This window comes from Nuphar pumila, chromosome 8, assembly GCF_984573655.1.
Source record: "Nuphar pumila chromosome 8, dmNupPumi1.hap1.1, whole genome shotgun sequence".
In the NCBI taxonomy this organism is placed as follows: domain Eukaryota; kingdom Viridiplantae; phylum Streptophyta; class Magnoliopsida; order Nymphaeales; family Nymphaeaceae; genus Nuphar; species Nuphar pumila.
The window spans coordinates 125,749,511-125,775,715 of record NC_143256.1 but is presented as its reverse complement, the minus strand read 5'-3'; the positions used below and the strand labels follow the sequence as shown (position 1 = coordinate 125,775,715).

The following is a 26,205-nucleotide window of genomic DNA, read 5'->3' as shown; positions in this document are numbered from 1 at the left end:
TGGGCTATTTGGCATTTGAAGACAACATTATTTACTATATAATCGATACTTGGGAGAAGATTTTTCTTTCTTATATAAAGTATTGGAAGTGTCCATTCATGGCAACTGGTATTGGTATCAGACCTTGTCCACTAGTGTCAGACACTCTGACATTTGAAAATTGCCGTGAATCCAATTCACGTGGGGAAGTGTTGGTGTCAGGCCTTCGAGAGTGTCCATGAGACAACCTACAGCTGAATTTCTTATAATATATTCCTCTATAGATGTCTAGAACAGATGCTTTTAAGCCTGTTCCATTGGCTCTGATAATCAAAAGAAGGTAGGGGAGAAAAAAAGGAAAAGAGCAAACTGTGTGCTTGTCAGTTAGGTAAGAGCAATGACTGCTATAGGAGGAGTTATTACTTATCAATCTGATGCTTTGGATATTACCCTACTAGCGATATGTTTGTGTCCGAGAAAACATAAGCATGTCCTCGAAAATAGACTTCCAGATTGATGATTGATGTTAACTGCTAATCTAGACTTGCTAGATGTCTGTCAGATACTGAGATACACTTTGAAAACTAAAATTGTACATCCGAAAATTTATGTGTCAGCCAATATCTGTTTTGTGGTAGAAGTAGAACCCTGACTTAGATAGCCTATTGTTGCACGGCTGTATTTACTTTCACAATTAAAGCAGTAGGCGAAATACCAGATCATTTTGTTTTGTTTTTTTTTTGTGACAAATCTTAGGCTGTAGCTCCATACTGAATAGAAGACCTTGTACTCAAAAGATGCTTTTTGGCCCTGGTTAGCTGGATATCCAATGGCATGAGAAGGATGAAAAGGACTGACGTCAGTAGTGCAGCAGGATCCTGTAACTTTTAGGGCTACCCATGTTTTACCCAATAGAGTGAAACAATGCCATGAAAAAACTGCATATGCAAACAATATGTAACTGCAGTAATCGAAGAAGCAGCTTCTCTCAATCTAATGGTGAGCCAAGTTATTTAATTCGTGTTCCTTAGGTTTATCATAGAATAGTCTTTGAATTGGTAGACATAGTTTCCTACCTTTTTTTGAGCTTATCCTTTTGTACTTTAGTAGTTTATTTAGATCTCGGTTGTACTGATCCTCTGCTAGTCAAACTCTTGAAATACTGAAGCCCTACTTGTTTGCTTTGCCCTTTAGACTTGTACCGTTTTTTGGGAGTGGGAGGGAGTTTTTGAGTGAATCGTGATGCAGTTCAGAAACTGACCTAAACAATTTGGAATTTGCACATATCCTGTGTGTTTTTGTTATTAGTTATGTGTGTTTATTGTGGTTTTAAACTTTTAAAGCAGTTGGTTTTAATTCATTCCTTAAAGGATCTGGTGTCTAGAATCTCTATAATAGCATTTATATAGGTTCGTGTTTCACCTGTATGTTGCTTGTTGATCTGACACAATTAAAACGAATGGTTCTTGGAGTTTCGGTACATTCCAAAACTGATCTTCAAAAGATAATATTCATTTCCAAAGCATTTGAGGTGTTTGTTGGTACATTTTTTAAATCTTTTTCATCAACCCTATGGATTTTGCATGCAACATAATGTTGCTATTTTAGTTCTCATTATGCTGCTTAAAGTGCTTAAAACCTATTTAGCTAACTTATATGTGCTTTTGTGTCAGTTTTACTGACTAAATTTTACACAATTCATCTTAGACTTTAGGAGGTCAAAGTTTTAGAACCAGGCACTAATAAAATTTGTGGTGAGTCCTCCTCTTCAATCTTGCGTAACAGGTTCTGTTCCGTCTTCAGTTTTTGTCAAACTCATCATTTATGTTGGCATTTATGTTCTTAAGATAGCGGCATTACTAGTGTCATAAATCTGTGAAATATTATAGGTTCCACAGGTGCCAACTCCTCTACTTGGTTGCAACCAATGTCTTGTGACCAAGGCATCTGAAACTTTGAGCTGTAATAGACTGGTCGGTATTATCTGCGGCTCGTCTTTTTAAATCATAAGTGCATAATTTTGAGTTGAAGCTCTAGACAAAACTAAATGGACCAAATTTCAGCTTTTGTTTCATACGCCAAAATGCCTAGAGCAACTTAAGAAATTGGATTAGTTTTATGAATGTACTGTCTTTCAGCTAGTGATATCAAATTGTTGGTTCTTGTAGTATCTGATTCAGCCATTCAACATTGCTTGAGATGCCTGTTAGATTTGCAGCATGTGAATCTTTAGGAGCTTGAGAGATTCTGAGTGGCAGCCATGCAGGATTGAATTCTTGCTTTGCCTATCGAACATGGCTAGGTGAAGCCTGCTACATATTACACAATATGCAGTTTAGAACCTAGGAAATTTAATAAAATTAAAACTGACAAGCAACCTGCTCTTGAAAGTCACTTTGCATACAGGAGGATTTCGTTGATACCAAGAGGAGGAATTCCTCCTCTTGTGAAGGTTTTTTGTTTCGTGAATCATAATTGTGTGCCTGAGTTTGTAAAGTCTATGTGCTTTATTCGTGCTTGGCATAAATGACCATGGACGATGCATGAGGGTTGATGATGATGATGTTCGTGATACATAATGACTAATGAACTAATCATAAATTTCGACTTTATGTTCTGTAAGCAAGGTTTGCACCAATAAGTGTGATAAGTAGATGTGCTAAGAACACGAGAGATATGATTTAACTGTTCTACTTCCAAGACCCACCATATGATATAGAAGTTGAATCAAGCTTACTGAATCAGGTGCAGAGTCTCTCCAGTCTCCACCATTACCAAAGAAAAAGAGATTAGCAAAATTCAACAGTTAAAGAATTGCTTAAAGTTCCAAACTTTGTTGCCCATCAAGTGAATATCTTTGATAACGTATGTTTCTCATTCTTCTCATTCTCCCTTAAAAATTCCTGCACATCCATCCCAAGGGTCTCTAGAAGAATTGAGATGCAGCCTATCATCGGCTGGTGTACAAGTCTAGAAACTAGATGCTATGTAAATAAATGCTTGCTTTTTTAATTGTTCTCCCAATGAGTTTGCCAGGGTTTTCTGCCGAATAAAAACCATATTTTTTTTGTAATCTCGTATGCTGCTTTGTAAATTGGTAGCCTGTGGTTTGTTGTGGTGGTTTTGCTAATACTGCCACAAGCGAGAAAATCTGAATTGGGCGAATCAGTTTGTTACTGTGGTTTGGCATATGAGGTGTGACGAATGAACCATGAAAGCTGAAGAATTCGGTGTAATTATTCTCTTGTTCGTTCTCGAGGTTTGATGTGCACAATGGCCAAGGAAACAGATGAGTGGTGCAATCTCAGTCCTAAGGTCTCGTATCGCCAGCCACCCTAAGAGATGAACTGTAACAAGTGGTGATCATGTGCGAGATTAGGGCAAACAATGATATGGTTTTTATCGTATACCAAACCCAAGCAGAACCTGAAATATAGTATATGGTCATAAAAGAATAGAGTATCAGACTCAGACACGACATTTAACCAAATATTTAGTATGTGCTTTTTGAGTAAAAATATACATTTTAGTATGTTGTTTAACTATACAGGTAGCGTTCGGCTTTCAATTTCTTGACCCGGCTACTTGTTATTTGGGCAGGTTTGCATCCACCTTGAACGGTCGCATACCCAACCTGTTGATAAGGCTTGATCTGATTGCGCCAATTTGTTGTTGTTTATGCAAAATTTATTATGTCAAAGGTTTATGCAAAATTTATTATGTCAAAGGCTGCAGTGGGCATCTCAACAACTGGGTCGTTCATGTTCTTTGTAGACCTTGGTCTATCTCAGACTGGAAAGTTGTCCTTTGGGGCCTTTCCCGTCTTCGTTCACAAGGGCATGGGTTTTGGTGGGTAGGGCCATGCCATTCACAACTAACTAGACTCGGCCCATCTCAGTGTTACTTGGTCTCAAAGTGCTCCAACTTTAAAACACGGAAAGCTCAGACACCTTGCTAGGTCAAGGTGTGTCAACTTGGAAGCGTCCAGGTTAAGGGACATCAAAAATTCAATGCCCTGTGTCTGTGTGCTTCTATTTCCTCAAGGCTGAAGATGAGGGTATTGTCAAGGACTCAAGGGCATGGTAGACCTCGAAGAACCCTAACTGAAATCTGGTTCACTTAATAAGCCCGCCTCTCTCTGTGAGGTAAATCTGGAGTGGGTTCACCGACACCCAGGACCTTACGGATAAGGGGTGTCACTGGGTTGGGTTTGACCTGGATCCAATCCGTACCAAACCCTATAGGGTCAGGGTTTGGTGATAAATAAGTCAGAATCCGGGTCGGACCTAAAGGATCCGATTAATATATGGAGCTGGGTATGGTTTGTGAAATTTCATACCAGACCCAGGCCCAACCTGAGTTCCAATTAAGATCCACGATTTTTTAATGTAAAAATTATTATTATAGGGTATCGTTTGTGAAATTTCATACCAGACCCCAGCCCTGAGTTCCAATTAGGATCCGCAATTTTTCAACGTAAAAATAATAAAAATTATTATTGTTCATGTAATGCTGATAGGATTCGGGTATAGTTTCTCTTATGGTGGGTCCAATTAGACTTGGGTCTTGGCTTGGTGCCATCATCTCAAATGAGGTTTGGATCTGATTTTACCTGGGTCCGAACCAAACCCGACCCGTTGACACCCCTACTTACGGGCACCTATGCTATACACTCTATTTCATAAATTCTTTCTCTTCCTCTCAGGAAAGAAAACAAACATGGATTTAGGTTGGTATTTTGACAACTTGTTTGGACGTGTATTTGCTCAATCTTTTTCATCCTTTATATAATGTAGGGTGCAATTGAATTGGGTCTAAATGTTCTACTTAGATTTAAATTTTTAGTTTGATGTTTTTATTTTTGTAATAAATGTTGAATAACTTGTTTGTCTTAAATTAGAAGTCAATTGGAATCAGGAAGTTATTTTATTTGAAATTTATTTACATTAGAATTCAATTGGATATTGAAATCTACACATATAGATTAGAGGCTTCAAAAACAAAGTTGAATATTAAAATGAGTTAATTTCTGTTTTTTAAAGTTAAATCTATTTTAACCGCAACCTAGTTTTCCCTCTTTGTCATCCAGCTTTGTTTACAGTTATTTCAGTTTTCCTGGAAGCCGTCTCGATTTTCGAGTTGGAGGCATGCATGTCTTCTTAAACCATAAGCGCATAGTTTTGAGTCTATGCTCTAGGCAAAACTAAGTGATTTAGGGTGCACTTGAATACCTCATTTTTTTATTATTTAAATATCTTGAATAAATCGATGCAACAAGAAGTTGAATCTCAATGGATCGAAGGTCACTCTGCACTAATAGAATAATACCTCAGAACTGAGGTATTCATCACAGTCATTATCTGAAATCTAGGATTTCAGATTGGGAAAACTGTTATCCCAAACTGGTGAAAACTGGATTTCAGAAAAGAGAATTCAAACCTAGAGGCACGTTCTTAAGATCGCTATCTTTAGAACTTCAATCGCCCCACTCCGGAAATTCCGAAGATGCAAAAAAAGGTTTTGTTACGACTGAGTTCCCAGGATACAACTAGGCTTGAACCTCAAGAGAGTCACTGCTTCGCAAGTACAGATGACCTCTCCCACACATGAACTCTGCAAGCCAAACCGAGAAGAAAGAAAGGAGAAAAACTGGAGAGTCAGAAATTCTGATAATTTCAAAAGACGAAAATAGAAGATATTTATAACCTTTTAGAGAGGCCAAAACGTTTTCTCATAAATGATATTAAAGGCCATAAATCTGACAGTTTGAAATTTGGACGAAAGGTACCTGAACGGTCACCCACTTTTGTCTATCAATCAAAGGCCTCCAAAATCGTCCAACAGTCAAAAGGCGCCTTAAACTCAATATAAATGCTATTAAAACCTTTCAAACGGCCAGATGTCTCAAAACCGAAAATCAAAATGGATATTTGCGCCTCATATGCACCTCGCACCGCTGCGAGCGTGCGAAGTGCAAAGTGCGCCATCAAAACGCCACATTGCACCTCAAGCGCCCTTGCGCACGCACGCGCGCGCGCGTGTGCGCGAACGGCGCATCCGTTGCTGCACGATGCGCAGCAGCAACGTCCGCAATCCACCTAAATACTCAAGGCTTACCAAAGTGAATAATAGATTACAAACTCTCTATTTAAACCTCTTGAAAAACTTTTTTCTCTTAGATATGGGACTAAACTTTTTCAAAACACTTTTGGTAGTAACCATTAATAATTTAAAACTTTCCTAACAATCCCCCACTAGTTTTAAAATATAATTGGCTTGCATAGAAACTTATGCATCAGTGAGAGTGTCTGCATGACTTGAACCCCCACTATTTGAAAGAAAACCTAAATTAACCAAGGTACTAAGTGGACTTACCTTGAACTTAGCTCCTTATATTGTTAACGGAGTTTTCAATCATACATAGGTTTCCAAAAGTTCAATTGTGTGGATTTCATGTTGGCACATTTAGAGCCTTGTGCTTTCCTGGATTCATGAGTGCTCTAGAGAATTGTCAATTCTCATAAGAAACGGATCACATTTCTACACTCATATAGGTGAGTTTGTCTAGGTGTACTGTAACACACACCTTAGCCTTAAGGCCTACAAACTCATTAAGAGCTATTAGCTCAACCCTCATATTAGTTACAACTTATGAGCACACATCAGTAATGGGCTTACATAAATATGCTCAATATCTGTCATTTACCAATTCGTTTCCCATTGAACCTATGCATGTGGGATCTCCAGCGCTCTAGGTTGGGTATCCTTAGGTGATGACTTAATTGGCTTAATTCTCATTCCCTTCGATGTTTTATTGATGACATCTCTCGAAAGGCCTTTCGTAAATGGGTCTGCCAAATTTTGACATGACTTCACATATTTCAATGAAATAATATTGTCATCAATCATTTGTCTTATAAAACTGTGTCTTAGACTAATATGTCTAGACTTCTCATTGTATTTCATATTACCTGCTTTACATATAGCTGATTGGCTATCACAAAACATTGAAATAGCAGGTATAGGCTTCTCACCTAGTGGAATATCCACTAGCATATTCTTAAGTCATTCAGCTTCTCTACAAACAGATGCCAAAGCAATAAACTCATATTTCATTGTAGAATGAGTTATACAGGTCTGTTTCTTAGACCCCCATGCAACTGCTTCTCCTCCAAGGGTAAAAAGCCAACCACTCGTAGACTTGGAATCTTCAAAGTCAGTATTCCAACTTGCATCACTATACCCTTCAATAACAGCAGGAAACTCGGTATAGTGAATTCCATAGTCTAAAGTATGCTTTAGATATCTAAGAATCCTGTTCACTGCATTCCAGTGTTTATGACTAGGATTATTAGTGTATCTACACACTTTACTCATTGCATAGGCAATGTCAGGCCTTGTGCAGTTCATTGCATACATAAGGCTACCTACAACACTGGCATATTTTAATTGTTGAACACTAGCACCATCATTAGGAGTCAATTTCATATTTGGATCATATGGGGTGCATGCTGGTGAACTATTAAGATATCCAAACTTTGTAAGAATTTTCTCAATATAATGTGATTGACATAATATAATGCCATTTTTATTTCTTATTATTTTGATTCCTAAAATAACATCTGCAACACCCAAGTCTTTCATACAAAACAAGGAAGATAAAAATCTTTTTGTTTGATTTATGCATTCGCTATTGTTACCCAAAATAAGCATATCATCAACATATAAACAAATAATAATAATTGATCTACTATCTACTTTACTGTAGACACATTTGTCCGCATCATGAATTTTAAAACCATTATGCACCAGAGAACTATCAAAATTTTCATGTCATTGCTTAGGGGCTTGCTTTAATCCATATAAGGATTTCTCAAGTTTGCACACTTTGCGCTCTTGCCCTAGCACTACAAAACCTTCAGGTTGCTCCATATATATCTCTTCATCTAATTCTCCATTCAAAAAGGCCGTTTTCACGTCCATTTGATGGATTTGAAGCTTATATATGGCAGCCATGGCAATCAGAATTCTAATAGTAGATATTCTGGTTACAGGAGCAAAAGTATCAAAATAATCAATACCTTCTTTTTGTTTAAAGCCTTTTGCAACCAAACGTGCTTTAAATTTATCGATTGTACCATCAGCTTTTAATTTCTTTTTGAAAATCCATTTGCAGCCAATAGTTTTGCAACCAACAGGTAAATCCACTAATTTCCAAACATTATTAGACATAATTGATTCTATTTCATCATTTATAGCTTCTTTCCAAAAGGCAACATCTTGAGAAGACATAGCCTCTTGAAAAGACACAGGATCATTCTCAATTAAAATGTATAAAAGTCAGAACCAAAATTTGTTGGTTTTCTAATGCGTTTACTGAGTCTAACTTCAGTTTCTGGTTCATCAACATATTCATTAGAATATTCAATCATGTCATTTACAGGAAGTTCATCTACTATAATTCGACTGCCATCAAGAAGAGAATCAAATGCATTTTTATGTTCTATGAAAGATGCATCTCTAGATTCTACAATAACATCATTAACAATGTCCAGAAATCTATATGCTTTACTATGTTCAGCATACCCAACAAATGCACATTTAAATGCTTTAGGTCCAACCTTCTTCCTTTTATTTTCTGGAATTTTAACATATGCTAAACAACCCCAAACACGAAAATAACTAAGCTTAGGTTTCTTACCAAAACACAATTCATAAGGTGATTTATCAGATTTGGAATAAGAAATACGATTAAGAATATAACAAGCAGAAAGTATAGCTTCTCCCCATAAGTTGGAATGCAAACCCGTATTAAGCAGCATAGCATTCATCATTTCTACAAGTGCTCTGTTTTTCCTTTCTGCTACTCCATTTTGTTCAGGAGTTCTAGGAGCTGATGTTTGATGGATAATACCATTATCTTCACAGAATTTATCAAATTCTCCACCTAAGTATTCACCTCCTCTATCTGTTCTTAAATGTATAATCTTTGTTTTAAACCTATTTTGTACTTCATCTAGATAAAGAAGAAATTTGGAAAATGCTTCAGATTTATGTTTCAACAAATAAACATAACAAAATTTTGAGTAATCATCTATAAAGGTAATAAAGTACCTATTGCCACCACGACTCAAAACATTATCCATCGTACACACATCAGAATGCACTAATTCAAGCAATTTATAATTCTTTTCTACACTAGGAAACGGGAGTCTAGTTAGCTTAGTTTGAATGCATGTCTCACACTTATGTTTATGTTCTATTTTCACATGACACGGAAGAAGACCAAAGTTATTCATATTATGAATGCAACGAGAATTTATATGTCCTAATCTTGAATGCCAAAGAAAATAAGAGTTAACCATATAAACAGAAGTAGTAGCTTCATTTATGCTCATCTTGAACATACCACTAGTGGCAAACCCTTTTCCTACAAAGATTTTTCCTTTGGTCACAGTTATAATCCCAGACTCAATAACAATCTTAAAACCATTTCGTGACAGGAGATCTGCAGAGATTAAATTTTTTCGAACTTCTGGAGCATAGTGGACATTCTCAAGTGTTAGGACTTTCCCGGAGGTGAACTTAATTTCCACACTCCCTTTTCCCAGCACTTTAGTTGAGGAAGAGTTTCCCATAAAGAGATTGCATCCCTCCCCCACTACTTCATACGACTTGAACAAGTTCCTGTCGTTTGCCACATGAACAGTGCTTCCAGTATCCAGGTACCAGTCCTTATTTGCAGCAACCATAAAGGTTTCAGAGATTACAGCAACAAGCCTCTCCTCTGACTCATTTGGCTTAGGACCAATCATCTTCCGTTCTCTGCATTCTCTAGCAAAATGGCCAAACTTGCCACAAACATAACAACTAATTTTCTTTTTATCAGTTGGCTTTTTCCCTTTCACAAAATTCTTTTTGATTTTCTGGGTTTTCATGATTTTGCCACCCTTGTTACTAACAAAGTTCACTTTAGGATAACCTTCTTTAGGACTCGAATTCTTTTTGTCACGAAGACGAGTCTCTTCCTCAATTCGGATGTCCTTAAGAAGGCCATCTAAAGTGATTTTCTCATTTTTATGTTTTAGGTGATTCCTATATTCTTTCCAGGAATCCGGCAGTTTCCCAATGATGACAGCAACTTGGAAGTCATCATCAAGATACATACCTTCTCCTTTGATCTTATAGGCCATTATTTGCATCTCATGAATTTGAGCAAGTATAGGCTTATCATCAACAATAGAAAAATTAACATACTGGTCTACGATAAACCTTTTATTACCAGCATCTTCTGCATTGTACTTGATCTCGAGAGCATTCCACAATTCTCCAGCCGACTCCAATGGTGAATACAGGTCAAAGAGTGAATCGACTAAAGTGTTCAGGATATGTCTTTTGCATTTGTAGTTGTCAGTATGCCACTTCTCTCGCTCTTTCTTCTGTTCTTCTGTCTCAACTTCTCCAGCAACGACAGTGGGACAAGACTTTTTGAGGACATAGTCGATATGTAGTTCGGACAGCAAGAAAGATACCTTTGATTGCCACCGCTTGAAGTTTGATCCATCAAATCGATCAAGTTTTTCAAGGTCACGGCTAAGCAGATTGATGGAGTTGGATGTCGAACCAGAGGCCATAATTGAAGTTCTAAAATTGTTATCCCAAACTGGTGAAAACTGGATTTCAGAAAAGAGAATTCAAACCTAGAGGCACGTTCTTAAGATCGCTATCTTTAGAACTTCAATCGCCCCACTCCGGAAATTCCGAAGATGCAAAAAAGGGTTTTGTTACGACTGAGTTCCCAGGATACAACTAGGCTTGAACCTCAAGAGAGTCACTGCTTCGCAAGTACAGATGACCTCTCCCACACATGAACTCTGCAAGCCAAACCGAGAAGAAAGAAAGGAGAAAAACTGGAGAGTCAGAAATTCTGATAATTTCAAAAGACGAAAATAGAAGTTATTTATAACCTTTTAGAGAGGCCAAAACGTTTTCTCATAAATGATATTAAAGGCCATAAATCTGACAGTTTGAAATTTGGACGAAAGGTACCTGAACGGTTACCCACTTTTGTCTGTCAATCAAAGGCCTCCAAAACCGTCCAACAGTCAAAAGGCGCCTTAAACTCAATATAAATGCTATTAAAACCTTTCAAACGGCCAGATGTCTCAAAACCGAAAATCAAAACGGATATTTGCGCCTCATATGCACCTCGCACTGCTGCGAGCGTGCGAAGTGCAAAGTGCGCCATCAAAACGCCACATTGCGCCTCAAGCGCCCTTGCGCACGCACGCGCGCGTGCGCGCGAACGGTGCGTCAGTTGCTGCACGATGCGCAACAGCAACGTCCGCAATCCACCTAAATACTCAAGGCTTACCAAAGTAAAGGATAGATTACAAACTCTCTATTTAAACCTCTTGAAAAACTTTTCTCTCTTAGATATGGGACTAAACTTTTTCAAAACACTTTTGGTAGTAACCATTAATAATTTAAAACTTTCCTAACAAAAACTAGTAAACAAGCCAAATGAACCAAACAGAAGGCATTCAAGCTTGGTTCGTTTCTTGTGTTGAGCCGAGCCAAGCCAAGCTTTTGAGCTCATGAAAAGCCTGAGCTAAAGGAGCCGAGTTATTTACAATAAAACATATTTTTTAAAAGTTTAAAACAATGGAAATTGACCTTAATCCTATTAAGCCAAGCTCAAAGTATCTCATTTACAAAATAATTGCTTCAAACTTGTAAGCAGTAGGATTTGAACTCTACTTATTCGAATTGGTGCACGGGATGGTAGAGCCGAAATCATTCACCGGTGTCTTCCGACCCGTATCCAGATTCGATACAAAGGGTTTTTTTAGCTGTTTTCAGACGACACGCTCGGGGTTTTACAAAGCCCTCCTGAAAAACATTTCCGTTCCTCCCTCCCCTTCCGCTGCGACGACACGCCGGGCGCGTCCAGGACCCCTCGTCCTCAGTTCCCTCCACTCATCATCTATTCGTTCTTCTCAATTGAACCCTTCGTCTTCGGCATCTTTTCCGATTTCTATGGCGATGATGTGTTCGATGCTGTCACGTTGTATGGTAGCAAATTTTGCGATTTTGGGTGCGTTATGCCTTCTCCAAATTTTCCCTAGTTTTGCGTCTTATATATTTCAATCGTGAAGCTCACATTCATGGTTTATTTTTCAATCCCTATAAGGATTTTTCTTTTGCAAATATTCGTGTTTGAGTCCGGCATTCGTGTAGAATTTAGATGTTCCTTCGAAGAATGCATCAGAAATGTGTTCGAATCTCTTTCCTGTGCCTCATGCTTCCACACTTTGAATATTCTCAATAGCTATTCTAGTTTTGAGTTCCTTCATAACCATAATTATATGTTCACTTTATTCGTAGACTACTCAGAGATATGGAAAGATTTACAGGAACTTTTACCCCGATCACAGTTTTTTTTTTTTTTTGAAGAAAAAGGCATTACAAAACATCATGCAAATCTCTCCCTTTTGAGCCTTCTATGAGTTAATTCATTGCCGCAATGTCGCAGTCCTTTAAATTTCACAATACATTTGTAGGGTTTTATTTTGCCCCATTTTCTTTTAGTTCTTCATATTCATCGTCTCTCTCTCTCTCTCTCTCTCTCTCTCTCTCTCTCTCCAATCAAGTCCATGAGTATTGAAAAAACAGGTTCTCTAGATAATATCATGTGAAGAAATCTTCGTTTTTCCCATTTTTGAATTTATATTTTGACTTGGACCTCTTGCCTAGTGTAACGGACATATTTTGGAGGCAGTCATGGATCGAGTTGTGGGGTCTTTGGTCTATTTAGTTTTGTAAAAATGAAAGGGGGTTCCGTGAATCAGAGCCATCCACGCTTCTAAAAGAAATGGTGAAAGCTCGTCCAAACAGACCACTTGAAATTATAATGCTGATTATGATGATGATACAACTTAGCTAATGAACTTGTATCTGCTCCTCTTGATGAATTTTATTTCCGTTTTTGCTTGCAGCTATTATCAGAGGTAAAGCTGAGAAGCCTTGAAAGCTTCTATTTATCATATGAATACACACTTTGAGTCTCTCTGTTCGAATATTTAGGTGCAATGGCCAAGATGAGATTGTTTAGAAGGCTTCGGCACCAGTTGCTTAACTCATTTTCAGCAACCACGTTAGTTGATGTCATGAATTATCAATCATTGCTGCATGTAACACCTGAGTCGATGGGTCAGGGTACGTGCAATAGGTTATGCTTGCAGAACATTGGGGCAGCATACAAATATTCGTCAAGCTCTTCATCCCAAACTTTAGTATCTTTGGCGGATGAACTAATTCTTGTCCGAGCTAGGGATCCATCTCGATTAGCTTTAGAGGTCGGGAATGCACTTGATGAACAGCGATATGGAGATGCCTGGAAAGCTTATGAACGGTACAGACAGATGGAAGGTTTCCCTAGAAAATCGGTTATCAACAAACTCATTACTGGCCTGGCCGAAAACCGGGAATATCAATGGCTTGATAAAGCTTATGACTTGGCACTTTTGGCATTTGATGAGAATAAGCGTGACTTATTGGAAAAAGACATTCTTATTTTTCTTTCTTACATCCTAGCAAGGGCTGGATCACCAATCCCTGCATCAACAATTTTAAGGAAAATGGTGGAGATGGAGGAATTCCCCCCTGTAAATGCTTGGTCATGTATAGTAGCTCACATGTCACTGTCTGCATCTGGTGCTTGGCTTGCTACTGAGATTGTACTTGAGATTAGCCATCTTTTTAAGGACAACAAGGTGGATCCTCGCAAGAAGTCCAACAGTGTTCTGCTTGGGATGAAACCTAATACTCTGGTATTCAACATCTGTTTGAGCAGTTGTCTGCTTCATGGATCTACCAGGAAAGCAGAACAACTTCTTGAGATGATGCCTCGTATTGGGGTGAAAGCCGATGTTACATTGTTGATCATAATGGCCCACATCTGTGAGAAGAACGGGCGCATAGATGAAATCAAGAAACTGAGGCGGCATATAAATGAAAACTGCCATATTGGAGACATTCAGTACCAACAGTTCTATAACTGCTTGCTTACGTGCCATCTGAATTTTGGCGACCTGAAGTCTGCATCAGAGTTGGTTTTGGAAATGCTCAGAAAGGCAAAGGAAGCTCGGAACTCTCTTAAAGCAGCCCTGTCAGTTGTAGAAGCCATTGGATCTGAGAAACGAGGATCAGAACAACAAATTGCTACAGATAAATGTCCCAGTGCAAATTCACTTTCAAGTCATCCTAGGCTAATTGAAACTGATGTGCCATCTTTCTTAGACTTTTCCCAGGATCGGAAGTTCTCGAGACTTGAGGGAGAGGCTAAGGAGTTACTTTCTTTGCTATTGAATCGAATAAGTAACCGTATTTACCTGGTAGGATCGGAAAATGGAATATTGTATCCAACAGAAAAAGTATATGCAAAGCTGGTGAGAGCCTTTTTGGAAGTGGACAAAATAACGGACTTGGCTGCATTTCTGATTTTAGCAGATAAAGAAGAGACTCCCATGTCTGTAGAAAACTCCACTTCTGTTCAAGTAATTCATGCTTGCATCTCACTTGGGAAGCTGGAAGAGGCACACGACCTTCTTGATGAGATGAAACTTGCTGGTGTTAGAACTGGTTCCTCTGTCTACTCATCCCTACTTAAAGCCTATTGTAGATTGAATCGAGTCGGCGAAATCACAAGTCTTCTAAATGATGCACGAAAATGTGGCATCCAACTTGATGCGAGCTGTTATGAGGCCTTGATTAAGACCCAAGTGTCTCAGAAGGATATCCATGGTGCCCTTGGTCTGTTCAAGGAGATGAAAGAGGCAAGGATTTCGACAAAGGTTCATGATGGTTTTGATTCATTGATAAAGGAATGTGAAGCAAGTGGTCAATCAAACTTGATGGTGAAACTGTTGGAGGAGATCAAGGATGGCCAGAGGGTGCAGTATGGTGTGCATGACTGGAATAATGTGATTCACTTTTTCTGTAAGAAGCAATTGATGCAAGATGCACAAAAGGCCCTGAAGAAGATGAAGGCTCTTGGGAACCTTCCGAATGCACAGACATTCCATTCCTTGGTCACTGGCTACTCTTCCATAGGGGGAAAATACCAAGAGATTGCTGAGTTGTGGGGTGAAATGAAGATGCTTTCTTCTTCTTCCGCAATTGGATTTGACCAAGAACTGCTGGACTCAGTGTTGTACAACTTTGTGAGAGGTGGATTTTTTCATAGAGCTAATGAAGTGGTTAATGTGATGGAACGTGCAGGCATGTTCATTGACAAGTTTAAATACAGGAAGCTCTTCCTAAAATACCATCGGACTCTTTATAAGAACAAGAAAACTTCAAGGTTCCAAACAAAAGCTCAATGCAAGAAAAGAGAAGAGGCTTTAGTTTTCAAGAGTTGGGTTGGCTTGACCTGAATGAATGGGATGCATTGGCATCTGTCTGCCAAAGGCTGAAGAGTTGAACAAGCAAGTACACAATGTTGTGATTCAACGAGGTGACAAGCACTAGTCCCTGAAAAGGTGGGATAGTCATAAATTGCCATAATATGTTACAAAGTCTTCCATAAGATATTTCATCTCTTGAAATAGAGGAAGAATATTATCACATTTCTCTAGTAACTAACTGAGACTTGGCCTTTGAACAGTAACAATTCATTATTGTAGCCTACACAAGCGACTGGATAAACCTGTTAAGCAAAAGGAAATCTTTTGGACTCAAAATAAATATACCTTGTATGAACTTGAACCATTGGATAGGTGTGCGGTACCATAAGGCTTGAAGTTGAATAACTCAAGCTTGTCACAACCTTGCAAAGGTTTTTTATGATGACATAGAGGGAAGCTGGCCCCGATATATTTCTGCATGCCAGACTAACCCAAACTTGTTCACTTATTGAGGTTAGTAAGAATTTCATTTATCTACAGTATATTTATATATTAGTTGCTATATTATGATATACAGGCTGTAACTGCATACTTCCTTTCCCCTGTCTGAGAAAGGAACTCAGTAGTTAAAATACATCGCCAAGGACAACTTTCTTGTCCAGAGGACAAGATAAATGTGTCTGGCATAAGCACTACTCCAATATGCTCTCTCTCTCTCTCTCTCTCTCTCTCTCTCTCTCTCTCTCTCTCTCTCACACACACACACACACACACACACAGGGCATTGCTTCTGTATATTTAATTCAATGTATCCTATTTTTTAGCTAATTGTTTCCTTTTGCGTGGTGGTTGGAAAATTCAGTGCTGTGGTAATATAAAGCTACTGCTGCCAATTCTGGTCGCTTGATTCTTTCACAATTGCTTATTTTGCTTTTAATCTTGCACACTTTTTTCCTTCCAGCAACATAATCTGAAGAATGTACAATGTACATGTATGTGCTTCCTTGTAAGTTTCAGTCTCTATCTTGAGGCAATCACTCATTATCATCTCCAGCTCTAAGCTTTCTGAAAGAAGTGTTCCTCTGGATGGACTTTCATATCACTGGCTCATAGATAAACAGACTGAAAATATACTGATTTTGGAGCAAGCTGTTCTTTGTCAGGCATCACAAATGTAGCTCTTAAGCTTTCTAACTGTCTTGGGTTTAAAGGCAAAAAGTGACAGATGTAGTTATGAACTTAAACAAACTGCCTGAGATTCAAGGTGTTGCCTGCTGAGGTCGCACCACTGCACCACCATGTTCAGAGTGGCTACCTTAGAGGCTTTGTCCTGGCACTGTTGAAGGCCATATCGTAAGGAGGATTTACATGTGTATGTGTGGGTGCCTGCTTTTCACCGAAGGAGTAATTCTATTTGCTTCGCTTCTGGGAGCCTTCCATTTGGCTAGATTTCACTATATCATGTCTCCAGAAATGTTTTAGGTTCCTTCTTTGGAAACAGACAAACACGTGCAAGGAGTCAACCTTGTCATACGTGCAAGGAGTCAACCTTGTCATCTTCCATATAGAAAACCAATCAAAGCTCTCAGGGTCCTGGTTGGAGACTGCCATAAAACTGTCTTCTGGTATGTTTGTCTCATAAGAGTGAAAAAATACTACCTTTGGATTCTTATTAGGATTTGGAGATTGACCCCAAATTGCAAGTAGTCTTGTCGATCTGGTATTTGAGAAGGTTGGCTGCTGGTTGTTCATATGGTTTATCATTAATATACCATTGTCATGAGATGCATTTCTGGAAGTGTAGCCTTGCTTTACTGAATTATCGGTTATTTTGGGCTATTGTAAATGCTACAGCTAACGTAACCCTTTGCCCATAAGGTTTTGGAGCTGACTTGGAAATAGGATTCAGAGACCGTCTCCTGGTGGGGAATGACATAAATGTGTTAGTCAATCATGGGGCTGCTTATTTTGATGCTAAGCTGAACCTTGAAATTGCATCTTCAATTTTGAGAGGAAGTTTTTAGTGCTGCTCTAGAATTTTTCTTTGGGCAACTTCATACATTATCCCCTCCCAAAATGCATCTTTTGGCAGTTTCTCGCATTGTCTGCTTGTGCTTATGGTGTTGCTCAGCGCTTGTCTCCTAGAAGAGTTATGTTTGGCAATCAGGCATGTTTGGTGCTTTGCTACAGGATACTTTAATGTCTTGTGTGTGTCCAACATTCTACAGAATGCCCTTTCTACAAGATAAATCGTTTATTTTTATGCCATTGATGTGCTTTATGTTAACTGGTGGAGAATGATAGCTTTGATAAGGGGAAGGGAATGTCCTCTTGTTGGGAAGATAGATTTGGCTCTGGAAGTAAGCAATGCAAAGGTATTCAGGAATGATGGTTACATCCATCTTACCCATGCATGAAAGAAACAGAAATATTAATGTGACCCTTGCTGTTGTGATCGTACTTGGAAAATGAATGTAAACTGTCAATGCTTGATCAATTGGGTGCTGAATGAAAATTCTACAGGCTATCTAATGTTACAAAGATCATTAATTGCATTGTTATTTATGAAGAATGTCATTATTATTTCATCGTTCTCTTCATAGTCGGGCTTTCTCAGCTTGTTCCATGTCCCATGTGTACAGGAGCAGCTAGGGAAGTCCTACTTTCTTCATTTATTCATTTCTAGATTGTTAAACCAAGTCACTTTGGAATTGTTGCTGTTATCAAGCGTCTCTAGTTCTATTGGTCTACCATGCTGTTTTTCTTTCAACCTGTAATGTCTTATCCTTTCGAATCGTTGATGTTATCAAGCGTGCCATTTTAGATCATCAATGACATTCCTTAAATTTCTCATTTGTCAATCTAAATTCTACAGCTGAATTTAGTTATATATTAAATTTGATTATATCACTCTATTGATCGCAAGAACAGATGTTTGTTGAGTCTTTCCCGTTATGTTGATTATATCCCTCTATGAATCATAAGAACAGATGTTTTCTGAGTCTGTGTCGTTATCTGTGACAATCAAAACAAGACAAGGCAAGGGGTTTTTGTGTGTGTGTGTGGAAAAAGCAAGCTGTGTGCTTCTTAGATGAAAAGCAATACTGCTATAGGAGTTTTTAATAATCTGGTGCCCTTGTTGTGTCCAAGAAAACATAAGCTTGTCGTTGAAAATATAGTCCTAGATTGATGATTACTGCCTGAAACTCCAGTAAAAGGAAAACTGCTAATCTAAGCTTGCTAGATGTTTGCCAGGCACTGTGGTAGGTAATGAAAATTAAAACCCTACAACCAAAAACTTATGTTAGCAGTCAATATCTGTTTTTCCAGAACCCTGATTTGGATAGCCTGTTGTTGCACAACTGTATATACTTTCACAACTAAAGCACTACGTAAAGAGCCACATCATTTTATTCTTTTTGGTGAAAAATCTTAGGCTTGATTCCATGTCAGAAAACTCTTCTAACCAATGTTGTCAGTATCGGTATTGGCCCTGAATCGTTATGTATCGACCCAGAATTAATAAAAAATTATTATGTATCAATCATAACGTGACATGTGTTAAAACTATTAAAATAATATTAAAATAATATTTTTTGGTATATTTTACTTTTATTAAAAAATAGCTGATTCAAGCCTGCAGTGTATCGAATTTCTGCTGATCCGATGCGTATCGGCCGATACGCACCGATACTGATAACATTGCTTCTAACTCTAGCTCCACACTGAGTTGAAGGCCTCTACTAAGAAAACACTTTTGGAAATGGTGAAACACGTTAAGTTCAATTGCGTGTCAGAAGCCTCTCCTGGATTTTGCTTTAGTTGAAGCCCATATGAAGTTGTTTCATTAGTTGCAGCACATCGACTTACCATGGATGGTGCTTCAAAAGTCTAGGCCTGGTTAGATGGATGGGCAGATGGCATGAGAAGGATGGAAAGGACAGACTATGGTAGGCCAGCAGCATCCTGGAACTTGTAGTGCTATCCATGTTTTACCCAATAGAGTGAAATAATGCCTTCAAAAGCTACATTGGAAAACAATCTATAACTGGACTAATTGAAGAATCCAGCTCTTCTCAAGCTAACGATGAGCCAAGTTATTAAATTCTTGTTCGTTAGGTTTATCATGGAATAGTCATTGAATCAATAGATGCTGGTTCTGGCCCTCTGTTTGCGTTCATCCTTTTGTACTTTATTTGACATCAGTTGTACTGATCCTCTACTAGTCAAACTTCTGAAGACCTACTTCTTGTTGTTGCCGTTTAGCCTTCTACTGTTTTTGGGAATGGGAGAGGGAGTGGTTGAGGGAATGTTGGCTCAGTTCAAAACCTGACCTAAACAATTTGGACTTGTGCATATTCTTTTTTGTGTGTTTTTTACATCAAGGCAGTGATGTGTGTTTTTTGTGATTTTTAAAATTTTAATGCAGTTGGTTTTAATTAATTTCTTAAAGGATCTGATGTCTAGAAGCACCAATGTAACATTTATATAGGATCATGTTTCAGCTGTATGTTGTTTGTTGATCTGATGCAATTAAAATGAATGGTGCTTGGAGTTTTGGTTCACTCCAAAACTAATTTTTCAAAAGCTAATATTCATATCCAAAGTATGAGGTGTTTGTTAGTATATTTTTCATCAACTGTTTGGATTCTGCGTGCAACTTAATGTTGCTATTTTACTTTTCTTCATTTAAAGTGCTTAAAACTCTCTAAGCCAACTTATATTTGTTTTTGTGTTCCATTTTCTGGATGACTGTTCATAATGTTCTAAATTTATGCCTGCTGCATGTCTTCTGAAACCATGAGTGCATATTTTTTAGTGTAAGCTTTTGAGTTTTGACAGAACCAAGTGATGAAGTTTCAGATGAACTGTGAACTGCGGTGTTGATGATGAGTGAGACTAGGGCTGTCAGTGGATCTGGACATCTGGTTTTTTATTGGATACCCAACCCAACTGGAACATGAATATTCTGTATGTGCATATATCAAATGCTCATTGGCACGATGATTGTAGGTATGGCAGGCTGAGCCAGGTCTTTGTGGCTGGTGTGATTTCCTTGGGTTATAGATAGAAAAAGAAAATGCCAACCTGAATACCATTTGAATTGATTTGAATCTGACTTGAGTCATGTTCAGTTGGCTTTGAGCTATGAGCTGTTGGATGTTCGACGTGACTCACTTAAAAATGATCCAAGTATTTTGTATGACAGCCCTACATGAGATGCAGGAGTGATTTGATGTCACCAATTTTGTTATTGTCTATGCCAATTTTATCAGCTAAGCGTACAGTACTTGTCTCAAGAACTTGTTCGTTCATGTTCTTTGTAGGCCTTGTCTGTTCCAGGGTGGAAAGTTGATGTAGTCCTCCACGTGATTGTTCTCTGTGGTACGGTAACTATACAACTGGGGTTATTCAAACTCCTACCAGTTCATTAATCAAAATGAATTTACAACGATCTTCGTATAGGAAAGCTAATTCGTAGAATACAAAGAAAATTCTCAAAATGCATGATCCAAATCCAATTTCATTGTTTTACAGTGGATTTGAGTTCTTATTAATAAGTTTGGATCTAAGATTAATAGATCCAAGGACCATTGTAGGTTTGCCTACTAAACACACTAAGGTTTTGACTTATTTTGAACAACCCATTTTTTGGGGTGGGTGATACTAGAAAACTAATTTATTATTATTATTTTACTGTTTTAAACTTATATTAAAGGGTATTTAAATTATTAAATGTCTTTTTATTTCTCACCGTTTGGTCAAGGGTCTTTTTTTCATCCCTTTTTTTGGTGTGCCTTGTTCTAACGGGTGTCCCGATGTCTTGGGTAACTAAGAGGCACTCTAGCAGTTTGGGTGTTTATGAAAGGGTGCTTAACATGTTAGTCTCTTCAGGCCTATTTATATTCTGGTCGTGCTTGGTCTCTAGTACCTTTTGGTTTTCTGCCTTCTGTAGTTCTCTTTCTTCCTCTGCTCCCTTTCTCCCTCTTCTTTCTTCCTGAGCTGTTCAGTGATCATGTCGTGGTGACCTTCTTGCCTAGTGTAGAAGGAAGTCGGAATAGTGCGAATCAGGCGCAGGCTTGGTTGTATCTCAGAAGCGCAATTGTGTTGTACCTTGTTGCACCCGGTTTGTTCTCAAAGTTCATTCAATGCAATGGTTGATCAAGGAAACAGCTAAATGGTGCAATTTCAGTCTATCGACAAACAAAGAAGCTTCTACCAGCCATTATTTCTTCATTTTTGCTACTTCCCATAGCCTAAGAGAGCTCAAATACATAACCTGACAGATGGAAAAGCGGTAGATAAGTATATCAGATGTGAAATGTGAAGGGTGGTTTAGAGTATGCCCAACCTTGACCTCTTTTTTTAAAAAAAAAGTCTAGCTGGGGTTGGGCGGACCCCTACCAGTTATACAACTATACCATTGGGTTTTGAACCTGCAATGCCCCAACATAAGGTGACGTGCACTAGCTGCTCCTATCAGACAAACGGAGCCCCCGTTGGTCCCACCCTTGTATTAGAGGGTGATGAAGCTGAAGAGTGGCAGAGGTAGGTGTGGGCATTGATGGCCTGGGCAAGTATTTTGGGTTGGACCTAGCGCACCCGTTAATGGCCCACGGTTTAGTCAACCAGTTCACGACACATCAATGAGCCAGTCCGCCCCATCCACAGTGGACCTAATAGGGCAGGTGCCTGGCAGCTTTGTCTCAAGCTTTGTTTGGAAGATCTAGAATTAATGACAAACTTTGAATATCTCAAAGAATGAAGTTGTTCCGCAGGATCCAGACAAGCTATAAAGGCATATTACCATAGCTTGAGCATGACTAAGCCCACCAATGGCACATTTTTCTATCAAACCAAAACACCTTAATGGATATTGGGGAGGCATCTATATGGGGAAAATATTGGTTCCATAATCTCTAATTAGAAACCTTCTATTCTTTAGTCATTCTTTTTGTAAATCAAGCACTATGATTTGTTTAATCAAAAGTATGTTTTACATATTGCCTAACATGGTGTACAAACTACAAACATATTCTCTAAGGGTTACAAAATTCAATGGCCTACAATACATAAAAAGTTCACTATTAAGAAATTTGGATTTTTATGTGAAAACGTTCTAATCTAAATTTCATATCCTAATAAGTAGACCATATTACATGCATTCGTGAGGACAAATCAGTCAAGAAAGCTCAGATCTATGGAATTCAGCTAAAAAGTAGTGTACTAGACTCCAAGAGTGCAGCCAATATTTTCCCCAACTAAATTTCAGGGTGAAAAATTGAAGAAACGAAAGTTTTGAAGCTCATGATCCTACTCAACATAAAAAAGAAAAAGAAAGAAATGTCATGTGCACCATAGTGACAAAAGTTAAAAACTTCAAAATATCAGTAGCCAAAAAATCGTGAGAATATGACTTTTTTTTTGTTTTTGTTCGGCAAAATCTCAGCAATACAAAATAAATTTTATATATATATATATATATATATATATATATATATATATATATATATATATATATATTATTTTTTTACCCACCTCCCGAGTGAGTATATGTTTCATTAAAAAATAAAAATAATTAAAAATAAAAACCCCATGGTTTTTCATGATAAATAGCCGATTAAAACATAAATATCATATTTAAAATGTGATAATTATGTTTTTTAGGAAAGGCTGGCGAGAAAATGAAAATATCACGAGAATTACCATTTTTAACTTTGGAGTAATTTTGGGGGATACTTTTACTAGATTTATGAAAATCTCGCGAGATTTGTAACTACGATGAGCACGTGGCTCCAAAATATTGCAGCAACAGGGCAGTGGAAACTTTATAACATCTTGGACCAAACAAAGACGGCTCATTTCATGAACTTGATTACACGAATTTCATGATATTACTCCGATTCCTCGTGATAACCAGAAACTCTCGCACAAAACACATGCAAGGACAAACATGCAAATCAACAAAAGGGGGGTAGCTGAAGCAGTCTACCACAGCACAGTCATCGTGATCGCGTTTCGATCTCCCTGGATCAGCTTCGACACGCCGCATCCTCCCCGTCTTCCTCGAGACACCTCACCTCCAGACGTCTTCCTGCATGTCCTCAGTCCACAACCTGCCCTCTCAACACCTAACCACCCTCCCTCTCCCCCATCTCTATAAAACCACCACCCTCCCCCAACAACCCATCAATCCCACCAAAGAGTTTTAGCTCTCTTCTTGGTAGTTCCATTATGGCATCCAAACGTACCCTTCTGCTCCTCTCCCTTTGTGCAATCTTCAACTTCCTTGTACCCTCTAGTGCATTAGGGAGAGACCCCACGAGCAAGGAGTGCAAGCAACGGTGCATGCAGAGGTACCAAGACGAGCAACAGCGCCAAATCTGCGAGCTACGTTGCGAGGAGCAACAAGGCGATGACTTCGGGTTCAGCGTCTTCTCCATCGTGAAGACTAAAGACCCCGAGAAGGAGTGCTGGAGGGAGTGCAGCAGGCGGGGGCTCGACGAGCAGCAGCGGCGACGTTGCGAGCGCGAGTGCGTTGAGCAGAAGCAGCGCGAGCGCGGCGGCCACGGGGACGAGGTATATACTGGTGGGAATCATCACGGAGATTGTAGGAAGGAGTGCAGCAGGCAGGGAGGGAGCGAGCGAGAGCAGTACGAGTGCCGGCGCCGGTGCGAGGAGGAGCACAGGCGGGAACACGGAGAAGATTGCCAGAAGGAATGCCGAGCACAAGGTGGGAGCGAGCGCGAGCAACACGAATGCAGGCGCCGGTGCGAGGAGCGCCGCGGCGGCGGGGACGAGGTATATACTGGTGGGAATCATCACGGAGATTGTAAGAAGGAGTGCAGCAGGCAGGGAGGGAGCGAGCGGGAGCAGTACGAGTGCCGGCGCCGGTGCGAGGAGGAGCACAAGCAGGAGCACAGAGAAGATTGCCGGAAGGAATGCCAAGCACAAGGTGGGAGCGAGTGCGAGCAACACGAATGCAGGCGCCGATGCGAGGAGCGCCGCGGCGGCGGGGACGAGGTATATACTGGTGGGAATCATCACGGAGATTGTAGGAAGGAGTGCAGCAGGCAGGGAGGGAGCGAGCGGGAGCAGTACGAGTGCCGGCTCCGGTGCGAGGAGGAGCACAGGCGGGAGCACGGAGAAGATTGCCGGAAGGAATGCCGAGCACAAGGTGGGAGCGAGCGCGAGCAACACGAATGCAGGCGCCGGTGCGAGGAGCGCGGCCGCGGCGAGGGAGACGATGGTTCAGAGATGAAGATAGATTGCAGGAAAGAATGCCGACGAGAAGGCGGAAGTGAGCGCCAACAGTACGAATGCATGCTCTGGTGCGAGGAGCAGCAGAGGCGGGAGAGGGAGCGCGGCCGTGGCGAGGAGGATAGCCAAGAGAAGGAGATTGATTGCAAGAAAGAATGCCGAAGGCAAGGCGGGAGCGAGCGGCAACAACACGAGTGCCGCCACCGGTGCGAAGAACAGGAAAGGGAAGAACGCGGCTGCGGCGAAAAGGATGATGATCTAAAGATGGAGATAGATTGCAAGAAAGAATGCCGAAGGCAAGGCGGGAGCGAGCGGGAGCAATACGAATGCCGCAGGCGATGCGAGGACCAACAAAGGAAAGAGCGCGGTGGTGGTCGTGAAGAGGAGCAGTCTGAGCCTGAAGGAGGGCGCGGCGATTTCAGGATATGGTGAGAATGTAGAGAGAGAGTGTGTGTGAAAGTGCGCACCTTTTTGCTGTAGGCTGCAGTGTAGTGTGCGCACGGCTCTCTCACCTTTGGTATGAGTAGTAATAGTATCGGTATGCAGTTAGCACCGAACTCCTACTGTGAGGTGCAGCGGAATAATGTAGTGAGCCTTTTGCTAGCAGTGAGAATCGACATGTTCTTGTTTCTGTTCTCTCAAAAAGACATGTTCCTGTTTCTCTGTGTTTCAATGTGTTTTGCAAAGGCGGTAGTTTTAGTTTTAGTTTTTTGGAATTTTCCTTACGTGATGGGAGTCTCGGGTACAAAATACCATGAAAAATTAGCTCCACTCGTGGGAGCTAGGTTCCTAGGACAACGGATCATGTCCTGCTTATTTTCATGATAAGCTGAACTTTGAAGTTGCATTTTAAATTTTGAGAGGAAATTTTTAATGTTGCTCTAGAATTTTTCTTTGGACAACTTCATACACTATCCCCTCACAAAATGCATCTTTTGGAGGTTTCTCTCATTGTCTGATTGTGCTTAATTATGTTTGGAGCTTTGCTATGGGATTTTTAACTTCTTGTGCATGCCTAACATTCCATAGAATGCTCGTTCTAAAAGTTGAATCGTTTAATTTTTACGCCATTGATGTCCTCTTTTGTTGAGAAGCTGGATTTGGCTCATAAGGTAATTAAGCATCACAAAGGTATTAATGATCGTTAGATCTATAGTTATCAAAAATGCACGTCAAGGCACAAATAGGGCACCTCACGGCGAGGCCCTCTGCGCCTTGAGGAAGAAAAGGAAGGAACTAAGGAAGAAAAAGAAAGAAAGAAAAAAGAAAAAAAAGAAAGAGAGAGACAGAAAAAAAAAAGGAAATTATTTTTATTTGTAAATTTTTTTTAGGAAAAGAAGAAAAAATGTTAATTTTGTTATTTATTTATAGTTTTATGCATTTCTATTATTTTATTTGTATTCATAGATATTTTTAAAGGTTTTTTTAAAGTTAAAAAAAAAACATTTTGAGGCTTATATATGCCTTCCTTCAGTTTTTGGTAGAGCGCTATGTTACATCACAACACTTTTCACAACATTGGTTATATCCATCTTGTCGGTATTTGAGGCTTTACATG

At 39.4% G+C, this 26,205-nt stretch overlaps 1 protein-coding gene across 1 annotated transcript; it reads left to right on the top strand.

Moving 5' to 3' along the window:
* The first annotated feature begins 13,070 nt into the window (after window positions 1-13,070).
* Window positions 13,071-15,673, top strand: LOC149830645 (Pentatricopeptide repeat (PPR) superfamily protein). The gene has a single exon (XM_090015506.1). The coding sequence runs from the start codon at window positions 13,071-13,073 to the stop codon at window positions 15,414-15,416; it is 2,346 nt and encodes a 781-aa protein (XP_089871632.1). The 3' UTR covers window positions 15,417-15,673.
* The last annotated feature ends 10,532 nt before the right edge of the window (window positions 15,674-26,205 follow it).